This window comes from Bos indicus, chromosome 7 (assembly GCF_029378745.1).
Source record: "Bos indicus isolate NIAB-ARS_2022 breed Sahiwal x Tharparkar chromosome 7, NIAB-ARS_B.indTharparkar_mat_pri_1.0, whole genome shotgun sequence".
NCBI classification, from domain to species: domain Eukaryota; kingdom Metazoa; phylum Chordata; class Mammalia; order Artiodactyla; family Bovidae; genus Bos; species Bos indicus.
In genome coordinates, this window is record NC_091766.1 from 52,676,645 (window position 1) to 52,698,278 (window position 21,634).

The window sequence follows — 21,634 nt, forward strand, 5'->3', positions numbered from 1 at the left end:
CAACCTTGGGAGCAGAAGAGAAAGGCTAATGGCTTGGGCCTAGAAGTTCAGGCCAAGGTAAAGGCAAGGGAACAAAGGTGTCATCTCCGATAGTACTCCCCTGGGCAGTGCTAAACAGGTGATCTGGCCTATCAGTGAGGACGACAGCTGCCCTCGCCAAGTACCCCTCACTCAAATGGTCTGTTAGTGTTCACGGGCTTCTAGAGACAAGGGACACCGAAATACCATTCTACAAATAGGACTAGACATCATCTTCAAAATTTTTCAACTCATTTTAAACACGGAGGGCCTTCAGTGTATGTGGAATAAATACATTTCCGCTTAAATCAATAAATCCCATGACTGAGGTCTGGTGGTCTTATCTGAAGTAATCATCAGCACAAAGTGTCTAGTCAACTCAATGGGTATCTTTCGAACACCTTCTGTAGATTGACAGTTTGTGTCAAGCCTTATGTGGAACGCAAAATGGGAAAATGCCATCCCTGCCCTGAGGGAGAGAACAGGGGAGACTAGACTTACACAAATGAGATAATTAAATAACAGGACAACATATAATTACTGCTAAATTGTGTGGTAAGAAACTAAGTGCTACAGGAATTGGGAAAAGTGGAGAAGAACAGTTGAGGAGTTGTCACTAAAGAACTGGAGGTGAGGAGTTGTCACTAAAGAACTGGAGGTGGCTGAGCCTTGAGGAATGAAACCAACTCCCCCTCCCCATCTCTCGCTGAAAGGAAGGAGGCAGAAGTTCTTAGGAGGAAGAAGAGACCTGAACCAGCATGCTTGTTATTTTACTTTGATGCAGCAACACAAGGAATGTGAAAGGTGGCTGCCCCAAATTCCAAAGCAAGCGTATTTCTGAAGTTTCCCAATATTAACACTTCTAGGCCTCCATCAGTTTCTTGTGCTTGCAATCCTTTTTCCCTTCTCCCTTCACCTGGTGAATTCTTACTCGTATTTAAAGGTCCAGCTCAAATGCACTACTTTTCTGAATTCTTCCATGGTATCCAATAATCCAGTGCTCATGCTTCTATTGGAACATATCTATGCCTTTGGCCTATTCACTTCCTCTACTGCTGTACTAACGCCAACTTACACTTACTAGGCTTTTACTATCTGTTGGGAACTAAACATTTAAAATGTGTTATTTAAGCCTCACAACTGCATGAGGTATTATTTTTCCTATTTTATAGATCAAGAACCCGAGGCTTAAAGTGGTTAAGTAAACCGCCCAAGAATACGAAACAGGAAATAAGAAGGCTGGGATTCGAACCATTTGTGGAACTCCAGAAAGTGAAAGTGAAGTCGGTGAGTCCTGTCCCACTCTTTGGGACCCCATGGACTGTAACCTACCAGGCTCCTCAGTCCATGGAGTTTTCCAGGCAAGAGTACTGGAGTGGGCTGCTTCAGAGGCCACTCTTAAAATACTAGACCATGTCTTCCTGGAGGCTATAAATACCTTTTACTCATCAGTCTTCTCAGATTCTAGGATGGTGGCTGACACATGGCTCAAAATTTGCCAAACAAATCAACATACCTGTCATAACACATGCCTGGGTCTAAAGGTAGGTACCCCCCACTACCCGCCCCCAGGTACTCTTTTACCTCAGATAGAGACTTCCACCAACCCAGAAGTCACCTGCCAGGGAGAGGGGAGGAGGGAGAAAGTGTGAGCAACTTACATTTGAATTTGAGATCCTTTATTTCATGGATTCAACTGTGGGGAAAGAGGATTGATTCTTTGCCCAACGAAAGAATACACAGATAACACTGGCTTAGACTGAAGATAAGAGCTCTGATTAACAGGCGGCCAGGAGGGGGCCAGTCTCCTCTTTGAAAGCAGCAATTCAAACCAGAAATTTGTTCCCGTCAAACCAGGAAGGACCAGGTGAGATCACTCCATCTGACCCTATCATGGGGCAGACTGAGGCACTGACAAAGGAAGGGCTCGGCCGGAGGGTATACAGTGAGACAAAGCCGAGCCAGAGTCGAATCGGAACCCCACGTGCAGTTTTTCATCTCCTATCAAGTCGAGCCGGGTCTCCAACTCCAAGCTGATGGCCCCGGGCGGAAAGCTCGGACTACTGTTTTACTCCGTCGCACCCTAAGGCTCCTCTCCTCCACCCACTGGGTCTGGTGTCTCCCATCTCTAGCCTCGGGGCCTGGGGAAGATTGTTCTCCCTTGAGCCTCCACGGGGTCTGCGAGGTCGTCCAGCACCACAGAGGCCGCTCTCGCCCTGCTTCTCAACGGTCCTGTTTCTGAGGCGGTTCAGCTTCGCCACCTGCCACCCCGTGTCTCTGTGCGATCCCCCCATTCTTGTGCAGCCAGCAAATGACACCTCTTCCACAGGATACTGGGGCAACATCCCCGTGCCCTTGTCGCAGTTCACCTCTCCGCTACCCCCAAATACGCCTACACTCCCACTTCCTTTCGCTGATTGCCGTGCTTCCGGCTGGGCTCCCCTCTAATTGGCTGACAGCGAGCTTTCTAGGGGACTTGGCCACTCGGAGGGCGCCACAGCGGCCACTCTAGCCGTTGTCCCGTGGTTTGGCCTCCCTCTTTCGGCCGCGAGCTCTATGGTGCTGGCGACGACATGTGGCGGCTGCCGGGACTCCTGGGCCGAGGTAAGGGACGTCGGAGCCCCGGATCTTAAACGGCACCTGAGACTTGAAACTGAGGAGTGTGCGGCCAGGAGGATCAAGCCAAAAGCAATAGTGGGCGGTGCTAGAGCGGAGGAGAGGTAGCGTCGTAAGGGGCGGGGCTACAATCTGTGTCTGGCGGGGGCGGGGGGGTGTCTTTGGAATTTGAGGTGTGGGAGTGGTTAGTGGGAAGAAGGTGGAGCGTAGAGCCTAGGAGTTGGTGGAGTTATTGGAAGGGGAGGAGTCAAGTAGCCGGAGTTAGTGCGCAGAGTACAGGAAAGATGAGCAGCAGAGTGGGCGGAGCCAATGGAAAGACGCAAGATTTATAGAGACAAAGCGCTCCAAACTGTGAGCGAGAGTTTGTGTTTGAATGAATGGTCTTTTTAGAATAGTGGTTATCAGAAGGGCACTAGAAATCACCCAGGGAACTTTTTCAAAATAGCTCAACCCTGAATGATCCTGGTTTGTTTGGTTCTGGGGTGGCACGCTGGAATCTGTTGTAGGCAAAAGATTCTTACGTGTATCCTTGTTAAAGAAGCTCTGCAGAAGCAAGTGCCAGTGTTTCCTGGGTTCCTGGGGTGGGGCTCTGTCAAGGGTCAGAGGGAAGACTGGTGGATACGTCCTTGCCTCAATCCCGTTCATGTCAAAGTAACTGATCCTTGCCCTGTACAGCTCTTCCCCGTCTGCTGGGACCTGGCCTTCGTGGGGTGACCCCCAAGTCCTCGAGCCCAGATGGGCCCCAGGCTACCTCCTCCAACCTGCTGGTTCCTGTGCCCAGTTTTGACAGGTGAGATACTGCCATTCTGTCACCCATGTGCTCCCTGGCCTCCCTCTACCCTCACTTAGGCCAGAACTTGATAGCCTCTGTTACATCTAGGTCCAGCCCCCACTGCCCTGGCCCAGGCACAAGCAGGGGCCCAAAGTCCCATGGATGGAAGGATGCCTTCCAGTGGATGTCTGCTCGTGGCTCCCGGAACACATTGTGGGATGCCATATCATGGGTAAGGCTTCCCCAGTCCTTTCCTTGACCTTCATTGTGGATGAGAATGATCCTGTATGGAAGTGTAGCCTAGAAACAAGAGCTAGGGCATCAATGTGCCCACACTCAAAATTTGAGTAACCCATGGTGTTGGAGCATATTTGGGGAGATATTGCTGATCCTGTTCCCCCTGCTCCCCTTGTATGTAATCCTCCATTTATTCAGTAAAGATTTATTGAACACCTTCATTGAGCCAGGCATTTTTTGCTATGCCTTAGGGACATATCAGAGAACAAAGTAGATATGATTCTTCCCTTCATGACGCTTACAACTAAATATTACTAAATAGCTAACTTTTTATTTATTAATAGATTCTCTGTATATTAATCCTTACAAAGCTTTACAGAGGAAATATAATATTCATTTTATAGATGAGGAAACTCAGGCTCTGAAAGTTTAGGTAACACTCTTAAGAGCACACAGCTATTAAGTAGAAGAACCAGATTTTACTCTGGAGCTCATGCTGTTAGCTACTATGGTCTGTGCCTTGGTTGCTGTATCTAGTATAGCTTGTGAAAGCACTCAGTACACATCCTGGCCTGTAACAGTTACTTAGTAAATATTTGTTGACTCTGATCTATAAAGACAGAGGTTTAGTAACATGAGCTGACAGGAGGTCTATCAGGGCAGAATCTTTGCCTCTCAGGTTCTGTTTTTAAGATACTCTAAATGAAGTTGGCACTCACATCATTCTCATGTCCATCATTTCTCATCCCTCTCCCTTTCATGCTATGTACTTTGGGCACGAGGTTTGACCTCTCTGAGCCTCAGATTTCTAATCTTTAATTTGGTGTCATCAGCAGAGCTGAGCCTGGAATGTCTCCACACCAAGGGCGCTTCTCGCTGGGGAGCTGTGGCCTAGGGGCACAACACATCCTGGAGAGGGGGGTTTTCCCATTGTGTCAATGATATGAACCCTAGGGTGATCCTGTAGTGAGTCCTTCTATAAACTGGGTCTGGATCTCAGGGGTCCTGATGTCACCCCTGAGCTCTGTCACTACTGCGCATGTGAAAAAGCCTGACCTTGTTTATTCAGTCACTCACTCATTCATCTATTCAACATTTATTTATTAGTGCTGTATCTATTAGGTGCCTGTATCTACTAGATTATATAGATAGATGGATAGATAAGTCTATATCTACTAGACTATATCTATGGTCTATTAGGAATACATAGGTGAGCAAAACAGACATGGTTCCTGCCCTTGTAGTGCTTAGAGACTAACAGGAGAGACAGACCTTGATGGATAATTGCAGAGATGACTGTTTAAGTACCAGTGTGATCTGGGCTCCACAGGGGAAGTTTGGGTGCTTGTGAGAGTGTGTGGTGGGCAATCGGTCACAGCCAGAAATCAGGAAAGGCTTCTCAAGGGAGTGGCATTGGACTGCAGGAGTTGATCGATGGAGAGCTGTGTCCATTATATGCTGTCTTCCCCAGGGCACTCTGGCCGTATTGGCCCTGCAGCTGGCGAGGCAGATCCACTTCCAGACATCCCTGCCAGCAGGACCTTGGCGAGTGGAGCACTGCTCTTGGTGCAGTCCGTTGGACCGCTTCCTCTCATCTCCCTTGAGGCACCCTTGTTCCTGTGAGTTCTCGGTCCCAGGGACAGAATGGCTGGGCTGGGAGTTTCTCTGGGCTAGGAAGCATCTCTGGACACACCTCAGGAAAAGAGCCATCAGAGGCTCCTTGCCTTTCCTATCTGCAGTCAGAGGAAGGGGAATGGGAGGAAGTTCTATCCACCCAGGGTGTGGGCCACACCTGCCTCCAGGGTCCTCCCCTCACCTTCCATGGAGGGAGCCGTGCAGGGGTCCAGGAGATTTTAGATTCTAGGTGTGGCTCTCTGCCCAGTTCTCAGCCATTTAGGTTATTCTCTGGTTAGTCATTCATTAAAAAGTGAATCTTTGTGGTGGTGGCTTAGTTGCTAAGTTGTTTCCAACTTTTGTGACCCCATGGACTATAGCCCGCCAGGCTTATCTGTCCATGGGATTTTCCAGGCAAGAATACTGGAATGGGTTGCCATTACCTTCTCTAGGGGATCTTCCTGACTCAGGGATCGAGCTCTGGTCTCCTGTATTGCAAGCAGTACCCACCAGCAGTTGCTGGTGGATTCTTTACCAACTGAGCCACCTTATTGAATGGCTATCATGTGCCATGGAACAGAGGCAGTGCAGTGCAGTGTCATGGTTACAGGTCTAGAGTCATACTGTCAGGATTCCAGCCCAGAACTGCTGAAACTAGTTTTGTGTCCCTGAACAAATTACTTAAAAAAAAAAATTACTTATTTTTGGCCATGTTTGGTATTAGTTGCAGTACTCAGTGCCCTAGAGCACGTGGGTTCTTAGTTCCCAGACCAGGGATCAAACATGTGTTCCCTGCATTGGAAGGTGGATTCTTAATCACTGGACCACCAGGGCAATCCCTTGATGAATCACTTAACTTCCTGTGCCTCCGTTTTTTCACCTGTAAAATGAGGAAATAATAAAACACACCCCATAGGTTTCTTGGAAGGACTAAATGAGTCAATACATGTGGAGGACTTAGAACAGTGCCTGGCATGTAGTAAGCACTCAGTAAGTATCACTTTAAGTTCTTGCCTTTATTATTATGACTACAATCATTATCAATATTACCATCAAACCAAGTGCTAAGTGCCGGGCTAGAAGAGTGAATAAAGTAGATGCCTCCCTGCGGCTGAAAGAATTCAAGCCAAGGAGAGATTTATGCTTGAGGGATGTGGGTATCAGCAGAAATGTGGGCCTCTTTCCACCCCAGTGGAGGGAAGCCAGCCAAGGAAATGGAGGAGGAGGCATGTGATGGACATATCTCAGGAGTTTCCAGATTCTTCCTTTGGCCCCTAAAATCTCAGGGAGAGCTCAGTCAGTCCCAGTAGAGGAAACCGATCCCCTTCTTCTTTTTTTTTTTTTTAATTTTATTTATTTGGCTGTATCACATGTGGGATCTTAGTTCCCCAACCGGGCGAACCGACGCCCCCTGCATTGGAAACACAGAGTCTTAACCTCTGGATGGCCAGGGAAGCCCTGAACTGATCCCCTTCTGGTGTGACTGTTCTCACTGGCTCTTTCTAGCACTGCGGAGGCACATTCTGCCCAGCCCTGATAGCCCAGCTCCCAGGCACACTGATCTCGGGGAATGCAGGCTGGGCCAGGATGAATCCTCCACTCAGCCTAAAAGCGTCGCTTCACCCAGCTCCTTGAGAGCAGCCAGGCATCAGGATCCCTCTGAGGAAGGTATGGCCCCAGCTACTAAAAGCAGAAGATCTGTGGTGGGGTGGGGTGGGGTGGGGGTGGGGAATTGGGCAGATGGACTTTTGTTGCTGCATATGCCAGCTAAGGGAATTGTCATTCTTGTGAGTCCTCATGCTTTCTGGGGCAATTTGGAATTATTTTGGTTCTTGGCGGTGGTGCTGGCTGGAAGGCTGGGGGCACTGGGAGAGTGGGAGAAAAAAGAAATAACACCTTCCTCCTTTGCCCTTTCCCTCGCAGATCCCAGTGACATCAGCTTCCTGCATGCCAGCAGTAGCTTCAAGTCCAAGGCAAAGCCGGCCCAACCTCAGCCCACTGACGAAAAGCAGGTATTGTCCAGATGTGGCCACCTGGATCCCCGTAACATTTCCCTAGACAGGCAGCACTCCCAGGGAACTGTCCCATGATGAGTCTATGTTTCTTCCCCAGGAACAAGAGAAATCAAAAAGTCTTTCCCTCGAGGAGGCCATGACTTCCATTCAGCAGCTCTTCCAGCTCAGTGTTTCCATCGCTTTCAACTTCCTAGGTAACTGGGTGGACCCTGCCTCAAGGAAGGCAGATGGGAAAATGGGAAAGATATGGGGTAGGTCAAATAAGGTCAGGGCAGCAAATGGCCTAATAATAACATAAATAAACATGCTGCTAAGTTGCTTCAGTCGTGTCTGACTCTGTGTGACCCCATAGACAGCAGCCCACCAGGCTTCCCCGTCCCTGGGATTCTCCAGGCAAGAACACTGGAGCGGGTTGCCATTTCCGTCTCCAATGCATGAAAGTGAAAAGTGAAAGTGAAATCACTCAGTTGAGTCCAACTCTTAGCAACCCCATGGACTGCAGCCTACCAGGCTCCTCTGTCCATGGTATTTTTCAGGCAAGAATACTGGAGTGGGGTGCCATTGCCTTCTCCGAAATAAACATGAGAGAGTTTGTTTTCTCCAAGGTATGTCGACCAAAGCTGGCATAATGGCTCAGTGGTGTCAGGGACCTAGTCTCAGTCCAATAGTTCTGCCATTCTTAAAACAGGCTAAAGGTCCCATTTGCCTCATATGCAAATACTATCCAGCTGGAAGGGGAAAGGTGAGAAAGCTGAAGAACCACTCCTTCCCAACCTAGAAGTTGCACAGATTATTGTCCAGAATGAAGACTTGAAGTTATATCTAGTCTCAGAGGAGCCTGGGAAATGTAGTCATTAGCTGAACGACCATGTGCTTACCTGGAAATTCTGTTACTGTGTAAGAAGGAGAAAAATCTTGCAATGATACCTTGAATTTTTTGCCACACTTAGGCAAAGACAGTCTCCTGAGGTTTGGTGCAGGCCCTCAAGTGCCCTTACTTACCCACATCTGGAGACCCAGATACCTCTCAACATTTGTCCTATTCACCACAGTGACCTGGCTTGTTTCAGGCCTTCTCATGTGGAGACCCAGACCCCCAGCAGCATCTCTTGGAGTCTAATGAGCCTGTGGGTAAAAGGCTGGGATTCATTCAGTACAGATGTATTAAACAGTCACCTTTGCTAAGCCCTGTTTTAGTTGTTGGAGACACGGTGATTCACAAGACAAAGTCCTTACTCTCATGGAGCTGTTGTGTGAGCTGAGGAAGAGAAAAACAAAAATTGACAAACAAAAAAGAGAATTTCAGTTGATAATAAATCTTATGGAGAAAATTACACAGGGGGATGCATTAGTGACTTGGGCAAGGAGCAGCTCTGATTTGGAAGGCCTTGATCTGACTGAATCATAGATGGAAAGATCCTTGACCTGGCTGACAAAAATAAGCCAGTCTTGTTTCTGTTTGGAGAAAGCTTTCAAGCTGTGGGAATAGCAAGTGCAAAGGTCCTGAGGCAGGATTGAGTTTTGTTTAAAGGGAAAAAACGGTGAATGTGGCTGGAGCTCAGGGATCACCAGGAGAGTAGAAAGAGATGAAATTAGAGAAACAGGCAGGGGCCAGATCAGATCAGACCTCTGAGCCACAGTGGGTAAGACAGGAAGCCACTGGAGGGCTTTTGTACTGCAGCAGGAAGCGGGGGCAGTGATGTGATCTGATCTACTTTTTCAAAGATCTCTCTGCCTGTGGGACTTCCTTGGTGGTCTAGTGAGGTAAAGACTCTGTGCTCCCAATTCAGGGAGCCTTCTTTCGATCCCTGGTCAGGGAATTAGATCCTGCATGATGTAAGTACAGCCAAATTAAAAAAAAAAAAAAGAAAAAATTTCTGCCTGCTGTGTAGACAGATGTGGATCATAGGAATGCCAGAAGGGAAACAGGAAACTAGCTTGGAGCTGAGGGTTAAACAAAATGTGATAGTGACTTGGTCTAGGTTAGAGGCAGAGGAGCCAGTGTGGGGAATGGAGACAGGGTAGAATCCTTTGCCCTCTGGAGTCTCCTCCTCAAGGACAGAGGGCTCTGTGAACCCTTGACAGTGAGTTTTCAGGCAGTCAGGAGGTGACTCATTCACTGCTAGCTGAATGGAACCCAGCTTCCACCTCATTAGCTTTTTGTGATTTTTGATGGGCAGACAGTCTTCTGAGAATTTTCTTGCCCATTCCTTCCTTCATATACATATTCATTTATTCAGCAAGTGCTCAGCACTGTGGCAGAGCACAAAGGGAGCGTAAGCCATAATCATATTTTGCATCTGTATAGAGCTTTCACCCTATGCAGAGTTATTTCTTCTACATTCTTTTTCTGCTTCTGCCTCCGGGATTTTACAGTCTAATTGAGGAGACAGGGCTTGTACTCTCGAAACAGTTTAGTTCCTAGAAAAAGGCTTATATATGAAGTAAGTGCCAGAAGAGTGTTTAAAGCTTGAGTGTGGTCTGAAGATTCTAGAGCAGAAGCAGGTTGGGACGGCCTGATGATGGAGGCAGAAAAAGGCATCCCAGGCAGGAAAAACAGGCTTAGAGTTGAGAGTAGGCCGTGCCCAGCCTCTTCCCTGTTTTCCTTTTTGTTCGGATGATAAAAAGAACATGGGCTTTGGAGCTGGGCTCTCTTATATTATCTCTCACAGTTTTCTCATAAAGCAGGATTAACAGTATCAGCTCTATCAGTTATCTTACATTGGTGACAAGCAGCCTAAACCCACTTTGGCTAACCTAAGCACAAAAGGAATCTATTGGGATCTATAGCTTCCTGCCAAGGAATCAGAAAGGACAGGAATCAGAGAGGCTCCAGAAATCTAGAGGGTAGTAACTGAGCATCAGTGTCTGCAGAGTGCTGCCATCAGAATAACCTGCAGGGGCTGTTCTCTATCCTGTTGCAACAGGAGAGATCAGATTCAAGATTCAGATTCAGATTCCTTAGAGAGGGTCTCATTGGTTGGGAAGAGCAGACACACACTGATTGACAGCACTGCGGGGAGGGCTGTTCCCAAAGGGAAATTAGGATGCTGTTCCCAAGAGAAGGATGGAGTATAGGATGGAAATACTCAGAGGATGGAAATACATACATGCAAAGTGTCTAGCACAAAAAAGAAAGGAAGGAGCCTCTGGGTATCTGACTGAGGATGTAGGGAAGTTCACAGAGGAAACTGTGTTTACACCCTGTGCTTTCTTACAGGGACAGAGAACATGAAGAATGGGGACTACATGGCAGCCTTTTCTTATTTCCAGAAAGCAGCAGACCGCGGCTACAGCAAAGCACAGTACAACGTGGGCTTGTGTCACGAGCATGGCAGGGGCACCCCCAGGGACCCCAGCAAGGTACCGCACCTCCTCCTGCCCCCAGGCCCATTGCTGTGCTGCGTTGCCCATAGTGACCTGCAGAAATGAGCAGGGGGCAGGGCTTGGGAAAGTCCAGCTTCTCTCTCCAAGCCTGGAGGGAAAAATAAATAAGTCTCCAGCTTCTCAGAATTTAAACTCCAAACACAGGAAGGCCAGGGGCCTTGTCTTTCTTCTTTGCAGCTATATCCTCATGACCTAGAATGTTACCTTGATGAATGGATTAATTAATTCTAATAAGTAGGGTAGGCAAAGATGCTGTACATAAGAATGTTATTTCTTAGAATTTTATATGATGGCCCAAAAAAAGGAAGCAATTTGAAGTTCCTTCAATAGAGAATTGGTTAGTAACATCTATGTTGGCCTTAAAAATGATGTACTATAGCTATATTTATTTATAGGGGAAGGTATTCATGGTGTATTACTTTTTTTAAACTAACAGCTTTTTAAACAGTTTTATTTATTTTATTTCTTTATTTTTGTCTGTGTTGGGTCTTCATTGTTGCATGGGCTTGTCTCTAGTTGCAGAGACCGGGGGCTGCTCTTTGTTGCAGTACAACAAAGCCATCGTGGTGGCTTCTCTTGTTGCAGAACATGGGCTCTAGGGTGCATGGGCTTCAGTAATTGCAGCTCCAGGACTCTATAGAGTGCAGGCTCAATAGTTGTGGCGCATAGGCTTGGTTGATCTGCAGCATGTAGGATCTTCTCTGACCAGGGATCGAACCTATATTTCTTGCATTGGCAGGTGGATTCTTTATCACTGAACCACCAGGGTGTAGTGTTAAGTGAAAAAAGAATAGGTTACAAAATAGTGTAGTTCTCTCTATCCCTACATACACACACACACACACTTAGATATGTGTGTGTGAATACATATATAATGTGTATATATATGTTAATATTATAGCATATGGGGGAAGGCTGTACACTAAAATATTAACTGAGAACGATCTTCAGAAGGTAGGATTTCTTGGAATTTTATTTCTATTTTTGACTTATTTGTATTTTCTGACTAATCTATTGATACAATGATTATATATTATTTAATTAAAATAACTTTTTAAAACTTCATTCCAAAAAAAGGCAGCCTACAGAGTTCTCAGTTGACTGGCTACTTTTCCCTTCACCCCAGGCAGCCTTTTATTACCAATTGGCTGCCAGCCAGGGCCACAACCTGGCTCAGTACCGCTATGCAAGGTGCCTGCTACAAGACCCAGGCTCCTCGTGGGACCCTGAGCGGCAGAGGGCAGTGTCCATGCTGAAGCGGGCTGCAGACTCAGGCTTACGAGAGGTGAGTGCCATTGGTAGGGTCTTTCCTGGGTACTTGGGGCATGTGGAACTAGGCAGTAACCAGGATACCTTTTTCCTTCCTCCTTGACCACAGGCCCAAGCTTTCCTCGGGGTGCTTTTCACCAAGGAGCCCTACGTGGACGAGCGGAGAGCTGTGAAATATCTTTGGCTTGCAGCCAACAATGGGGTATGAGGTCTCCATATCCAGGCATGATGGGGGTCAAATCGGATAGAGGAAGGGATTTGGGAATGGGTACCATGCTTAGAAGAAGGTTGATAGGAGCATTGGGCCGGCTTCAAGCCTTAACTCTCGCTAACTTACTGTGTGCCCCTTGGGCAGTGGTGTGCTGATGTCAGCTCACAAGAGCGTAGAAGAATTGTCATTAGCTTGAAATCAGCTGTGGGAGGAGCATTAGCACCACAGAATTGCCAAATGCTACATAGCAGGGCTTTTCTCCTTAGAGAGCTAGTTGTTAGACATTTACTAGCATACTACTGAGCTGGTCACTTGTTTTTCCTCATCTCTAAGATTGGAGTAATAATGCCTGCCTGACCTGCCTACCGCTTCACAGGGTTGTCGTAAGGATCAGAATCTAACTGAGATAATAAGTGTGAAAGCATTTTGTAAAGCACACACATAACAGGTGTACCATCACAAGGAACTTAGTCCAGGGAAGTCAGAAGACACGTGAGATGAAGACATTGAGCAGTTTGGGGGGTAGAGGATGTCTGGTTGTCTATGAATTAGGGATTGGCATCCAGGTAGCATGACCCAGAGTCTGTTCCAGAGAGCATTAGCATAAATAATAAAAGGAAAAAATGTTCAGATAGGTTCAGGAAATATTGAGTTAAACAGATATTTTTAATGCAGGAAATTTCAGAGCTTTATGTCACTGTGAATCACTGAAAAGACATCTGTGGGTCTGCTGTATCCTCAAGTGTCTCTGACCAGTGTATATATTTTTTGAGTTGTATCTTGAAGGACCAGGAGCCCTGAATTAAAGCCAGCAGTAGCCATGTACTAGAATTTCCCTGCATAAGGGCTGATGCTCCTCTTTGCTTTCTGGCCAACATGGTGATGGCTTCAGTGAACTCTTGGGCATCAGAATACTTCTTTTTCACTCTGTTCACTCTGTGTTGTCCAAAGTATCTGCAGTGGTGGCATGCATGCTCAGTCATGTCTGACTCTTTGTGACCTCATGGACTTGCCTGCCAGACTCCTCTGTCCATGAGATTTTCCGGGCAAGAAAACTGGAGTGGGTTGCCATTTTCTACTCCAGGGGATCTTCCCAACACAGGGATTGAACTCACCTCTCCTGCATTGGTAGACAAATTCTTTACCACTGAGCTACATGGGAAGCCCAAAGTATTTGTAGTAGCCGTCAAAAGGGGACCAGTGTCATCAAACAGTACTAGCCTCTGTGCCTGCCTTTCCATGAAATAGCTGCAGAGCCTTCCTAGAGCTGGTGGGCCTCGGGACGTATGAGGGACAATCCTGGGGACACCCTGGCCTGTGTTAGTCACCCAGTAGGCCAGGTGGAAAAGTACACAAAGGGATGTTGTATAACACGTATGTGCATAACAGCATGGGTATTTTGACCTGACTGTGTTCTAACCTGGCCTGTAGCCATGAGTCTACCATATTTATTACATAGACTCTGGTCTACATGTTACAGAAACTTTCCAGAAATTTGACTTTAGAGGGCAGAAGAGAAATGGAACCATGATTGGGAGGGTGAATATAATGGAAATATTTATTACAGAGAGGGAGAGATTAACAATGTGGGCAATGACAAGTGTGATAACAATAACACTAATCTAGACACTTTCCATGTAAAGACACATTTAATCTTAACCACAGGGTTAATAAGGTTGGTGCTGTTTAGTCCCACTTTACAGATGAGGAGACAGGCACAGAGACATAGACTGTCATGTCTGAAGTTACACAGCTGGGAAGTGGCGAAGCCAAGACTGGAATTCAGACATCTGGCTGTACAGACTGGGTTCCTAATCCCTACCTGATACTGCTAGTTCTCAGCGAGAGAGAGAGAGGACCCAGAGCCAAAGGGAAAGGGATAAAAGCATTTTAACCTTTCAAAGGAGGAGGAACACGTTCTCAGTAACATAGGCTTTGTAACCATTTGGGCAGAGATCAGGAAGGCATATAGGGCTTGCAGAAGCCCAGCCTCTACCCTCTACCAGGAGAAACAGCTCCTGGCTCTTTCAGGCAAACCTAGGGGCCTGACTCCTTGTGCTCCCATAGCAGGACTGAGTGCCTCTCGCAGACTTCGCTTCTGGACACTCTCAGTACCATCCTCAGCAAGTTTCCACACTGCTCTGGCTGGAATCGCTCTGGGTGGAGGGATCCCTGTTTCCTCTGTTCTGGGCCTCTGGCTCTTCAGAGTTGAGACCCCTTGGTCCAGTGAGGGAGTCGGGGCTGGGCCTGACCCTGCGGGGGTGAAGCACCAGCCTGCTGACTGCTGTGCCTTCCTCCTGCATTCCTCCCAGCATTTCAGTTCTCAGTCCTTCGTGTGTGTGCATCTGTGTGTCTGTCCGTTTCTTCCTTTAGGACTCACAGAGCAGATACCACTTGGGAATTTGCTATGAGAAGGGCCTTGGGGTACAGAAGAGTCTGGGAGAGGCCATGAGATGTTACCAGCAGTCAGCAGCTCTGGGGAACACGCCCGCCCAGGAGAGGCTGCGGGCCCTCTTCTCCACGGAGGCAGCAGGTACAGACGAGAATCACAGTCATCAGGTCCCTCCCTGAGCTTAGTACCCTGCGACAGAGAAGCAGGTGACGGTAGCCTTCTGTCTCTCTGTTACTTCCTGCTCCCGTGGTGGGTATGAGCCCAGCTTTTTGAGTTTGACAGATCAAACCTGAGTTTTAACTCCTGCTCTGTCACTGAACTTGGACTGCATGTTCTTGCACCTCTGTTTCTTCACGTCTGAAAACTCATTAGGTTGTTTGTGCCCTTTAAGAGTGGAGTCTCTGTTTCCCTCAGTCCTGTGGAAGTCCTGTAATCAAATCCCGCCAGCCTTCAAAGTCAGATTTCCTGGGGATCCCCAGTCCCTTTGCCAGTTCGCTGGGCTGGGAAGCCTGATGTAGGGCTCAGAACCTTCACAACAGTGGGAGAACTTCTGTGATACAGTTATTTTCCAGTTTGTAGGCCACCCACCTGGAGGGTATGGGATTTAATTTTATTGTGATTGTGTCCCCTTCTGCCATCTCATTGCAGCTTCTCCTTTGTCTTTGGATGTGGGGTATCTTTTCTTGGTGGGTTCCCGCGTCCTCCTGTTGATGATTGTTCAACAGCTAGTTATTGGTACTTTCACAGGAGGAGATGAGGGCACGTCCTTCTACTCTGCCATCTTGGAATCAATCTCTGGAGACTCATTGAGGATTAGATGAGATCACAGCCAAGGGCTTAGCATAGCCCGGCGCATAGTAGGTGTTGAATATGTGATGGCCTCTCAGATGACTCATCAGGAGGGACACTATCCTGAGGCTGCCTCCAGGCCCTGACTTACAGTCTAGGGCTCTGGGAGCCCTGCTCACCCCTGACTCAATTTGGCTGACCTGGTGAACAATGCCAGGGGAGCCAAGTCCTTTAAGAAACCCTTGCTCCAAAGTAGAAGTCCAAGAACACAGGGTAAGAGTTGCTCTCCCCTCTCCTCGCAGCCCCAGGGCCCAGCGACCTAGCAGTGAGAGGACTGAAGTCGTTTTCCAGCCCCTCTCTCTGCAGCCTGAACAGGAGCCTGCTGGCAGGAGCCTCTTGCCTGCCACATGCCTCAAGCACAGGGAACCTTGGCCTCCTCTGTAGAAGCGGGCATCTCCGAACCAGCCCTGGAGCCCCCAGCAGGGCCATTCCCCAACACCCCTACCCCTTGGAAAGGAGTCTCGTCAGACTGGGTTTTGGCTAAGGTGAGATAAGATGCGGTCACCAGGACCTCTCACTGGTGCTGGAGGGAGGGGCGGGCAGGAAGGAGGTGAGATGGCAACAAAAATAGGGTGTCAGTATCCCTTTCTGGGGTGGAAATTCCATGGGAGCTTAGGTTTTTGAGCCATTTCAAGTACATGGCTAATAGATGACTCCGATCACTTCTCATAGGCCCACAAATGAGCTGTGGATGCATTCACAGTCATTTCATCTATGCATAAAAGATTCCTTCATTGACCTGGGGAAAACTTTATACTGAAGGGGCCAGAGACCCTGGTCCTTGCCTTGGCCTTTGTCTTTGAGAAATCACTTCCCTTCCCCCTTGCCTGGCCTCAGTTTCCTCAGGCTCAGACTACATAATTTTTTGCCAGCATCTGATGTGTGTGCCTCTGGTGGTTCGCAAGAGGATTTTAGGTAGCATTCAAGCTAATATTTTTTAATTTTAGTATTTGTATTGTTTATATCATAAAATGTGATTAGCATATTATAGTCTCACAGATATTAAAGAATAGTGAATCCAGTTCGAGAAAAACCTTGTGACATTGCATAAAGGAGCACAGATCCAAAGGGGTGCTTCCGTGAACGCCTACAGCTCAGGAAACGCTGAATCATGCCGCTTTTGTTCATTTCCACTAGATCCATGATTGTCTCCATTTCACCTTTGATTTGGAAGGAAGGAGCTTAGTGTCCAAAGGCCTGATGTAACTGTTTGACTTTTTCAGGCCTTCACACTTCACTCAGCCCTAAAGATGGAGCCTGCGAGTTCTCAGAGAGATACCACAACTTGAATCCCAAAGAAGAGGCCAGTTATCTACCTGCCTCCCCAAAGAACCTTAAGTACCTGGCCAGCACAGTCAAGAAGAGGGAAGTGTATAAAGACCCAGGTTCTGGCCACATCCCCTTGAAGCAGTGGCCTGACTCGCTGTGTTGTTTCCTCAACTGTAGACCAAGGGCAGCGGCGTCTGCCCTCCTACCCGCCAGGGCTGAGATGGGACATTTCACTGCGAAAGGACCTTGGTGCGCACTCAGGCCCCAGGAGGCAGAGTGATGCCCTGTTTCCATGGGTTTGTGAGTCATCAGGCCAGGACTAGAATCCTGCCTCTTGAGCCCTGGCCCAGGGCTCTTTTGTACAGTTGTCACTGCAGTTTTATGTGAAAGCCTTATTATCGTCCTGCCGACAGGAGGGAGATTGAGCCCCGGAGTCTTGGTACCAGAGAGTGTAGATTTCGAGATCCTCGTTTGTGAAAGGTTTGTATCAGAAATGGATGGGAGTTTAATAAAAGAGATACTGGAGATTATCTCATCACTCTTGCCCTTGAGTATGTTGGGGAAAGCCAGGGAGACGGGCAGGGGAAGCTGAAAGCCGAGGCTCCATCCTCATATCTAAACTCTCCATTAACCAATTTAAAGGGTCTTAAAAGCTTCTCCAAGAGAGAGACATAGAAAAAAATGATTTCTGAGTCAACGCTAATGACTCCAATTACTGAATTTGTGCATAGCTGTTCCCCGGCTTCTGGATGTTAGCCCAAGTTCAATAGCAGAGATGTGGTTGAGGGTGCGGGGTGGGAAGGACTGAGGACCAAGCCCCTAGGAACTGTTCAAATGGGAAAGACCACCCAGCATGGCTAGCTCCAAGTGGGTAGGATCTGAGGAGGGGAGTTCTCCACATTTCTCTCTCTGCCGGCCGCACCCCCTCCCACTTCTAGTGGTCTCGCCACTGGAGCCCTAAGCTTCCTCCAGCTCCCGTGCCTCCCCTGCCCTCTACTCCCTTTCCAGGGCTGCCCTGAACACGGGCCTCACCCGCCTGGTCCCCTCCTGTGGCTTCCTCCCACAGATAGCTCCTTGGAAGCAGGGACTTTTTCTTTGGATTCCAGTATCCTCAGCACTTAGCATGAGGCCCCGTTGTGCAGGTAAGGGCTCAAGACACTCACTGGTTAAAGCTCAGGGTTTTAAGCTGTGCAGCGTACTCATCTCTGCAAAAAAAAAAAAAAAAGGTCTGTGGTCAGATAAGTTTGGGAAACGCTGCACTAGACATCCCCTTTTTATAGATTCACAATATACATCAGCATATTCAAGGTTCCAAGAAGTCCTGCAGTAAAGAACTTGGTTAACCGAGTGCTCCCCTCATAGAGCTGGGCACAGAGCCCAGCTCCCCTCAGATAGCTGGTAAACCTTCCTGGGGCACCCCCTGTGTAAAGTGTCACTTCCTGCCTTCCCGTGGAGCCACACTCCCCAGCCTCTTCCCCTCCTTTTGTCACTGGGGGTTCTCTGATTATCAGCTTCTCTGGTCATGCCTGGGGCCAAGGGGCAGTTCAGACAGTCTGGGGACCTTGGGCCTCCTGTAGTGATGGCCAGGTAGGGCTCTCCCTCCCCCTCGGTTGTTACAAATTAAGTGCTAATCCAATCTGGCATGCCAGATACAGAGAGGGGATGTTTTTAAGCTCCCGTTGTGGAGAAGGAAGGATGGAGAGTCGTGAGACGAATGTTGTCAAGGGACCAAAAATCCTTAGCTGTTCAGTCCCTGCGGTCTCTGTACAGCCCCAGGGGATGGGCTTCCTCGCAGCCCCTGGAACTGCTGTGCTTTTGCCATTAAAATTCCGCTGTTAATGACTCATTGTCAGTGCCCTGAAAGGAAATGTGAGGGGAGGCTAGGGAGGTGGCCCTGTTAGCAGGGCCAACCTGGATCCAGATGACCCAGCGTTGGAGCCCTGGTGCCGTCAGCAGTGAGCCCTTTGCCAAGGCTCTGCTGCCTCAGTTTCCTTATCTGGAGATGCTGTTTTCAGAGGGCCCTTCCACTGTGGCTTCCCTGGTGGCTCAGTCAGTAAAGAATTCGCCCATAGGGCAGGAGACCAGGGTTCAATCTCTGGGTTGGGAAGATCCCCTGGATAAGGGAATGGCTACCCACTCCAGTATTCTTGCCTAGAGAATTCCATGGACAGAGGAGCCTGGTGGGCTATAGTCCATGGGGTCACAAAGAGTCAGACATGACTAACACTTTAACTTTCCACTGACACTGCGGACGCTGTTTGGTTCATTATATTTTCAGTGCAAGGCATTTAGCAAATGTTCAGTAAATTTCATTCAGTGAATGAGTGATTCTATGCATTATCTTCTCTCCACCTGACATCAGCCAGTGCCAAGACTACTCAACACATAGGAATTGCTTTAAAATATTTAAATGAGTCTGTGTACCCCTCCCGCCACTGCCATTCCTAGTGCTACTTCTGACCCTTAGTAATTATTCATAAATACAAAATGTTTGTTGAATGAATGTTTCTGATCATGCCTCCCACCCCTGACCCACTATACTGTACCCACTTACTCAGCAGGGACTGGAAGATACTGACCTATTTTCTGGGTGCACACTGTGTGCCAGGCTGATCCTGTGCGGAAACTCTTCCTCTCCCCTTCCTGTCTTGCTATGTTGGGGATTCGGTTCTCTCCAGAGTCCCAAGGGTGGTAGTTGCCATATCCCTCTCATTTCAGTCAGAGGAGAGGTAGGGTCAGTGAGCTGCCAAGCTGAAGTTGGGTGACAGGCAGGGAGGCTGCCTGTCAATCTCGAAACTGCCCCCGGGCTCCAAGTGAGCACTGCGTTGTGGCGCTCCTAGTGCTGGAGAATGGCTGACTATTGATAAAAAAATGTCCCCCTGCGCTTTCCAAATTAAGACGACATTTAACAGAGTGCTCGCTGGCTCGCCTGCTCCTTCAGTCTCCCGGGGGACAGAGCCCATCTTGGTGGAAGATGTTTGAGCATGTCCAAAGCTTCAGCTCTGACATCTCAGCTGATGTCAAGAAGTTTCTGTAACCTTTCCGTTCAGCACACTCAGTTCTGTCAGCATACACACTGTCTCACTCTCAACTTTCTTGGGGGAAAGGGCTGGCATCAGCCCTTGGAGGGGGTGCCAGGTTTGGGCAAGAGCACCAAGGCTCACCAATATACACCCCAGCCCTGATCAAAGGTCGGTTGCCTCAGAAACAGCTCTACCTACGAGTTCTCCAGATTCTGTGGGAAATCAAGGATCACAGTGGTCCTTAATCTTATTTAGGTCACAGACCCCTTTGAGAATCAGATGAAAGCACTGTCTCCTCATGGAAAAGTATGCATCCTCCCAATTTTGCATGCTATTCAGCAGGTCCTTAGATCCCAAAGCTCGACCAGGAACCCCAGGTTAAGGACCCTTGATATATCAGAAAGAACATCATCTGAATTTCAGATGTAGATGCTAGCTCTGCCACAAACCTGCTGTGTGGCTCTGGGCCAGTCAGTCCTTCCTGTCTTGCCATTTCTTTGGCAATAAAGCGTTCAGACTCCTTGTGATTAAAACTGCCTGTCTGTGGAGGTTTAGTGACTTGAGGAGCACTGCTTACCTTTTTTATAGGTCACATGTTCCTTTGAAAATCTGCTAACTCTGTATCTTCTGCCTAGGAAAAAAGCCTGTATACAAAATTTTGCCAAGTATGCAGGGGTTCCTAGAACTACAGATTTAGGTCTTTTGAACTAGAGGGAGGCAGTGATCCAATTGTGAGCAATGGTTCCAGTTTCCTTAGGTCATCTCCTCTTCTCTTCTCTCCATCGCCCAACATCAGCTCTGCACTGAAAATCCACTAGTGATTGGGGGTCAGCACTGTCTACTCCAGTGCTATGGTTTTCAGTCTGTTTTCACGTAATGGAACCTTTTTTTTTTCTCTTTTCTAATGAAGTCTTATACCTGGGGCTCCAGTATAGAGAAAAGGGAATCCTGTAGCATTTCTGTACCCACTGTTTCATTTTTTTCTTCCATTCAACAAGTATTCAAGTGTTGCCTTGGGCCAGGTGCCTTGCTGGTCAGATTGGAGACCCTACCTGCTTGGTGTCCCCCAGCCTCTTTCATTGGCTGGGGGAACCAAACAACTTGCAAATCACAGATCTTGTAAAGACGTTATTCTGCCCTGGAGTGATATATCAGAGACCAAGAGACCCTGCTCCCTGAGCTCCAGAAGCACTTTGGGGGCCCCATTTTGTTCACCTGTAAAATGGGATAATGGAATAATGATGCCTCACTACATTCACTATATCACTATAGTGAATTCGCTATATATAGTGATTCACTATATCACTACATAGTAAAACCATCACTATATGGATGGTTTTCATTATTCCTAGATGGGAGCATGATTGGCACCTTTCAGCGAACAGTGAACATGTGTTCTGAGTTCCGGAAAAGGATGAAAGGAGAGGCACAGAAATTTTTTCTTTAGTATCAGGGAGAGCCTCCACATTGTTGAGAAGCTGAATAGACTGCTTGGAAACTTCCAGGAAAATTATAAGGCTGAACCTTGGGAAAATATTTGCTGTTTTTTTCCATCCCCTCCTCCCCTGGAAGGTTTGCTGCTGTCAGTGTTGATTTCATAGACCCAGTTCACACACTGTCCTCTAGGGCCTGAATTCACTGCTGTGACAGAGGAAGATTTACCCACGATCAGTGGGTCTGGAAAGATGACTTCTGCACCTGAAGGGCTGCTTGCTAGGGAAGGACAGGAGTTTGCAGAGGCCCAGCCTGCATCAGGTCCATGATAAGTCTCCCTCACTCTGCGCTCGGAAGAGCAGAGATGCGCAGCCTGAGAGGCTTTGGAAATATTCTTTTCAATATTTTTCCTCAGGGGATTTCAGGCAAGCCCACTTCTGGCAAAAGCCCACCTGTGGTAGCTCTTCCTTTCTTTTCCTTGGCTGGCAGTCTAGGGCCAAAGTCGAGAGCATGGATATTGGTGTTGGA

At 48.0% G+C, this 21,634-nt stretch overlaps 1 protein-coding gene across 2 annotated transcripts; it reads left to right on the forward strand.

Moving 5' to 3' along the window:
• The first annotated feature begins 1,688 nt into the window (after positions 1 to 1,688).
• DELE1 (DAP3 binding cell death enhancer 1) lies at positions 1,689 to 17,179 on the forward strand. Of its 2 annotated transcripts, XM_019965133.2 has the most exons (13): positions 2,467 to 2,622; positions 3,310 to 3,424; positions 3,515 to 3,638; positions 5,115 to 5,262; positions 6,764 to 6,925; positions 7,181 to 7,269; positions 7,370 to 7,466; positions 10,493 to 10,635; positions 11,786 to 11,944; positions 12,038 to 12,130; positions 14,513 to 14,672; positions 15,623 to 15,865; positions 16,604 to 16,823. In XM_019965133.2, the coding sequence occupies exons 1-12, from the start codon at positions 2,592 to 2,594 to the stop codon at positions 15,862 to 15,864; spliced, it is 1,563 nt and encodes a 520-aa protein (XP_019820692.1). In that variant the 5' UTR covers positions 2,467 to 2,591; the 3' UTR covers position 15,865; positions 16,604 to 16,823. The 2 variants fall into 2 exon arrangements, with proteins under 2 accessions (XP_019820691.2, XP_019820692.1); XM_019965132.2 differs by lacking the exon at positions 15,623 to 15,865 and having other exon boundaries at positions 1,689 to 2,622; positions 16,604 to 17,179.
• The last annotated feature ends 4,455 nt before the right edge of the window (positions 17,180 to 21,634 follow it).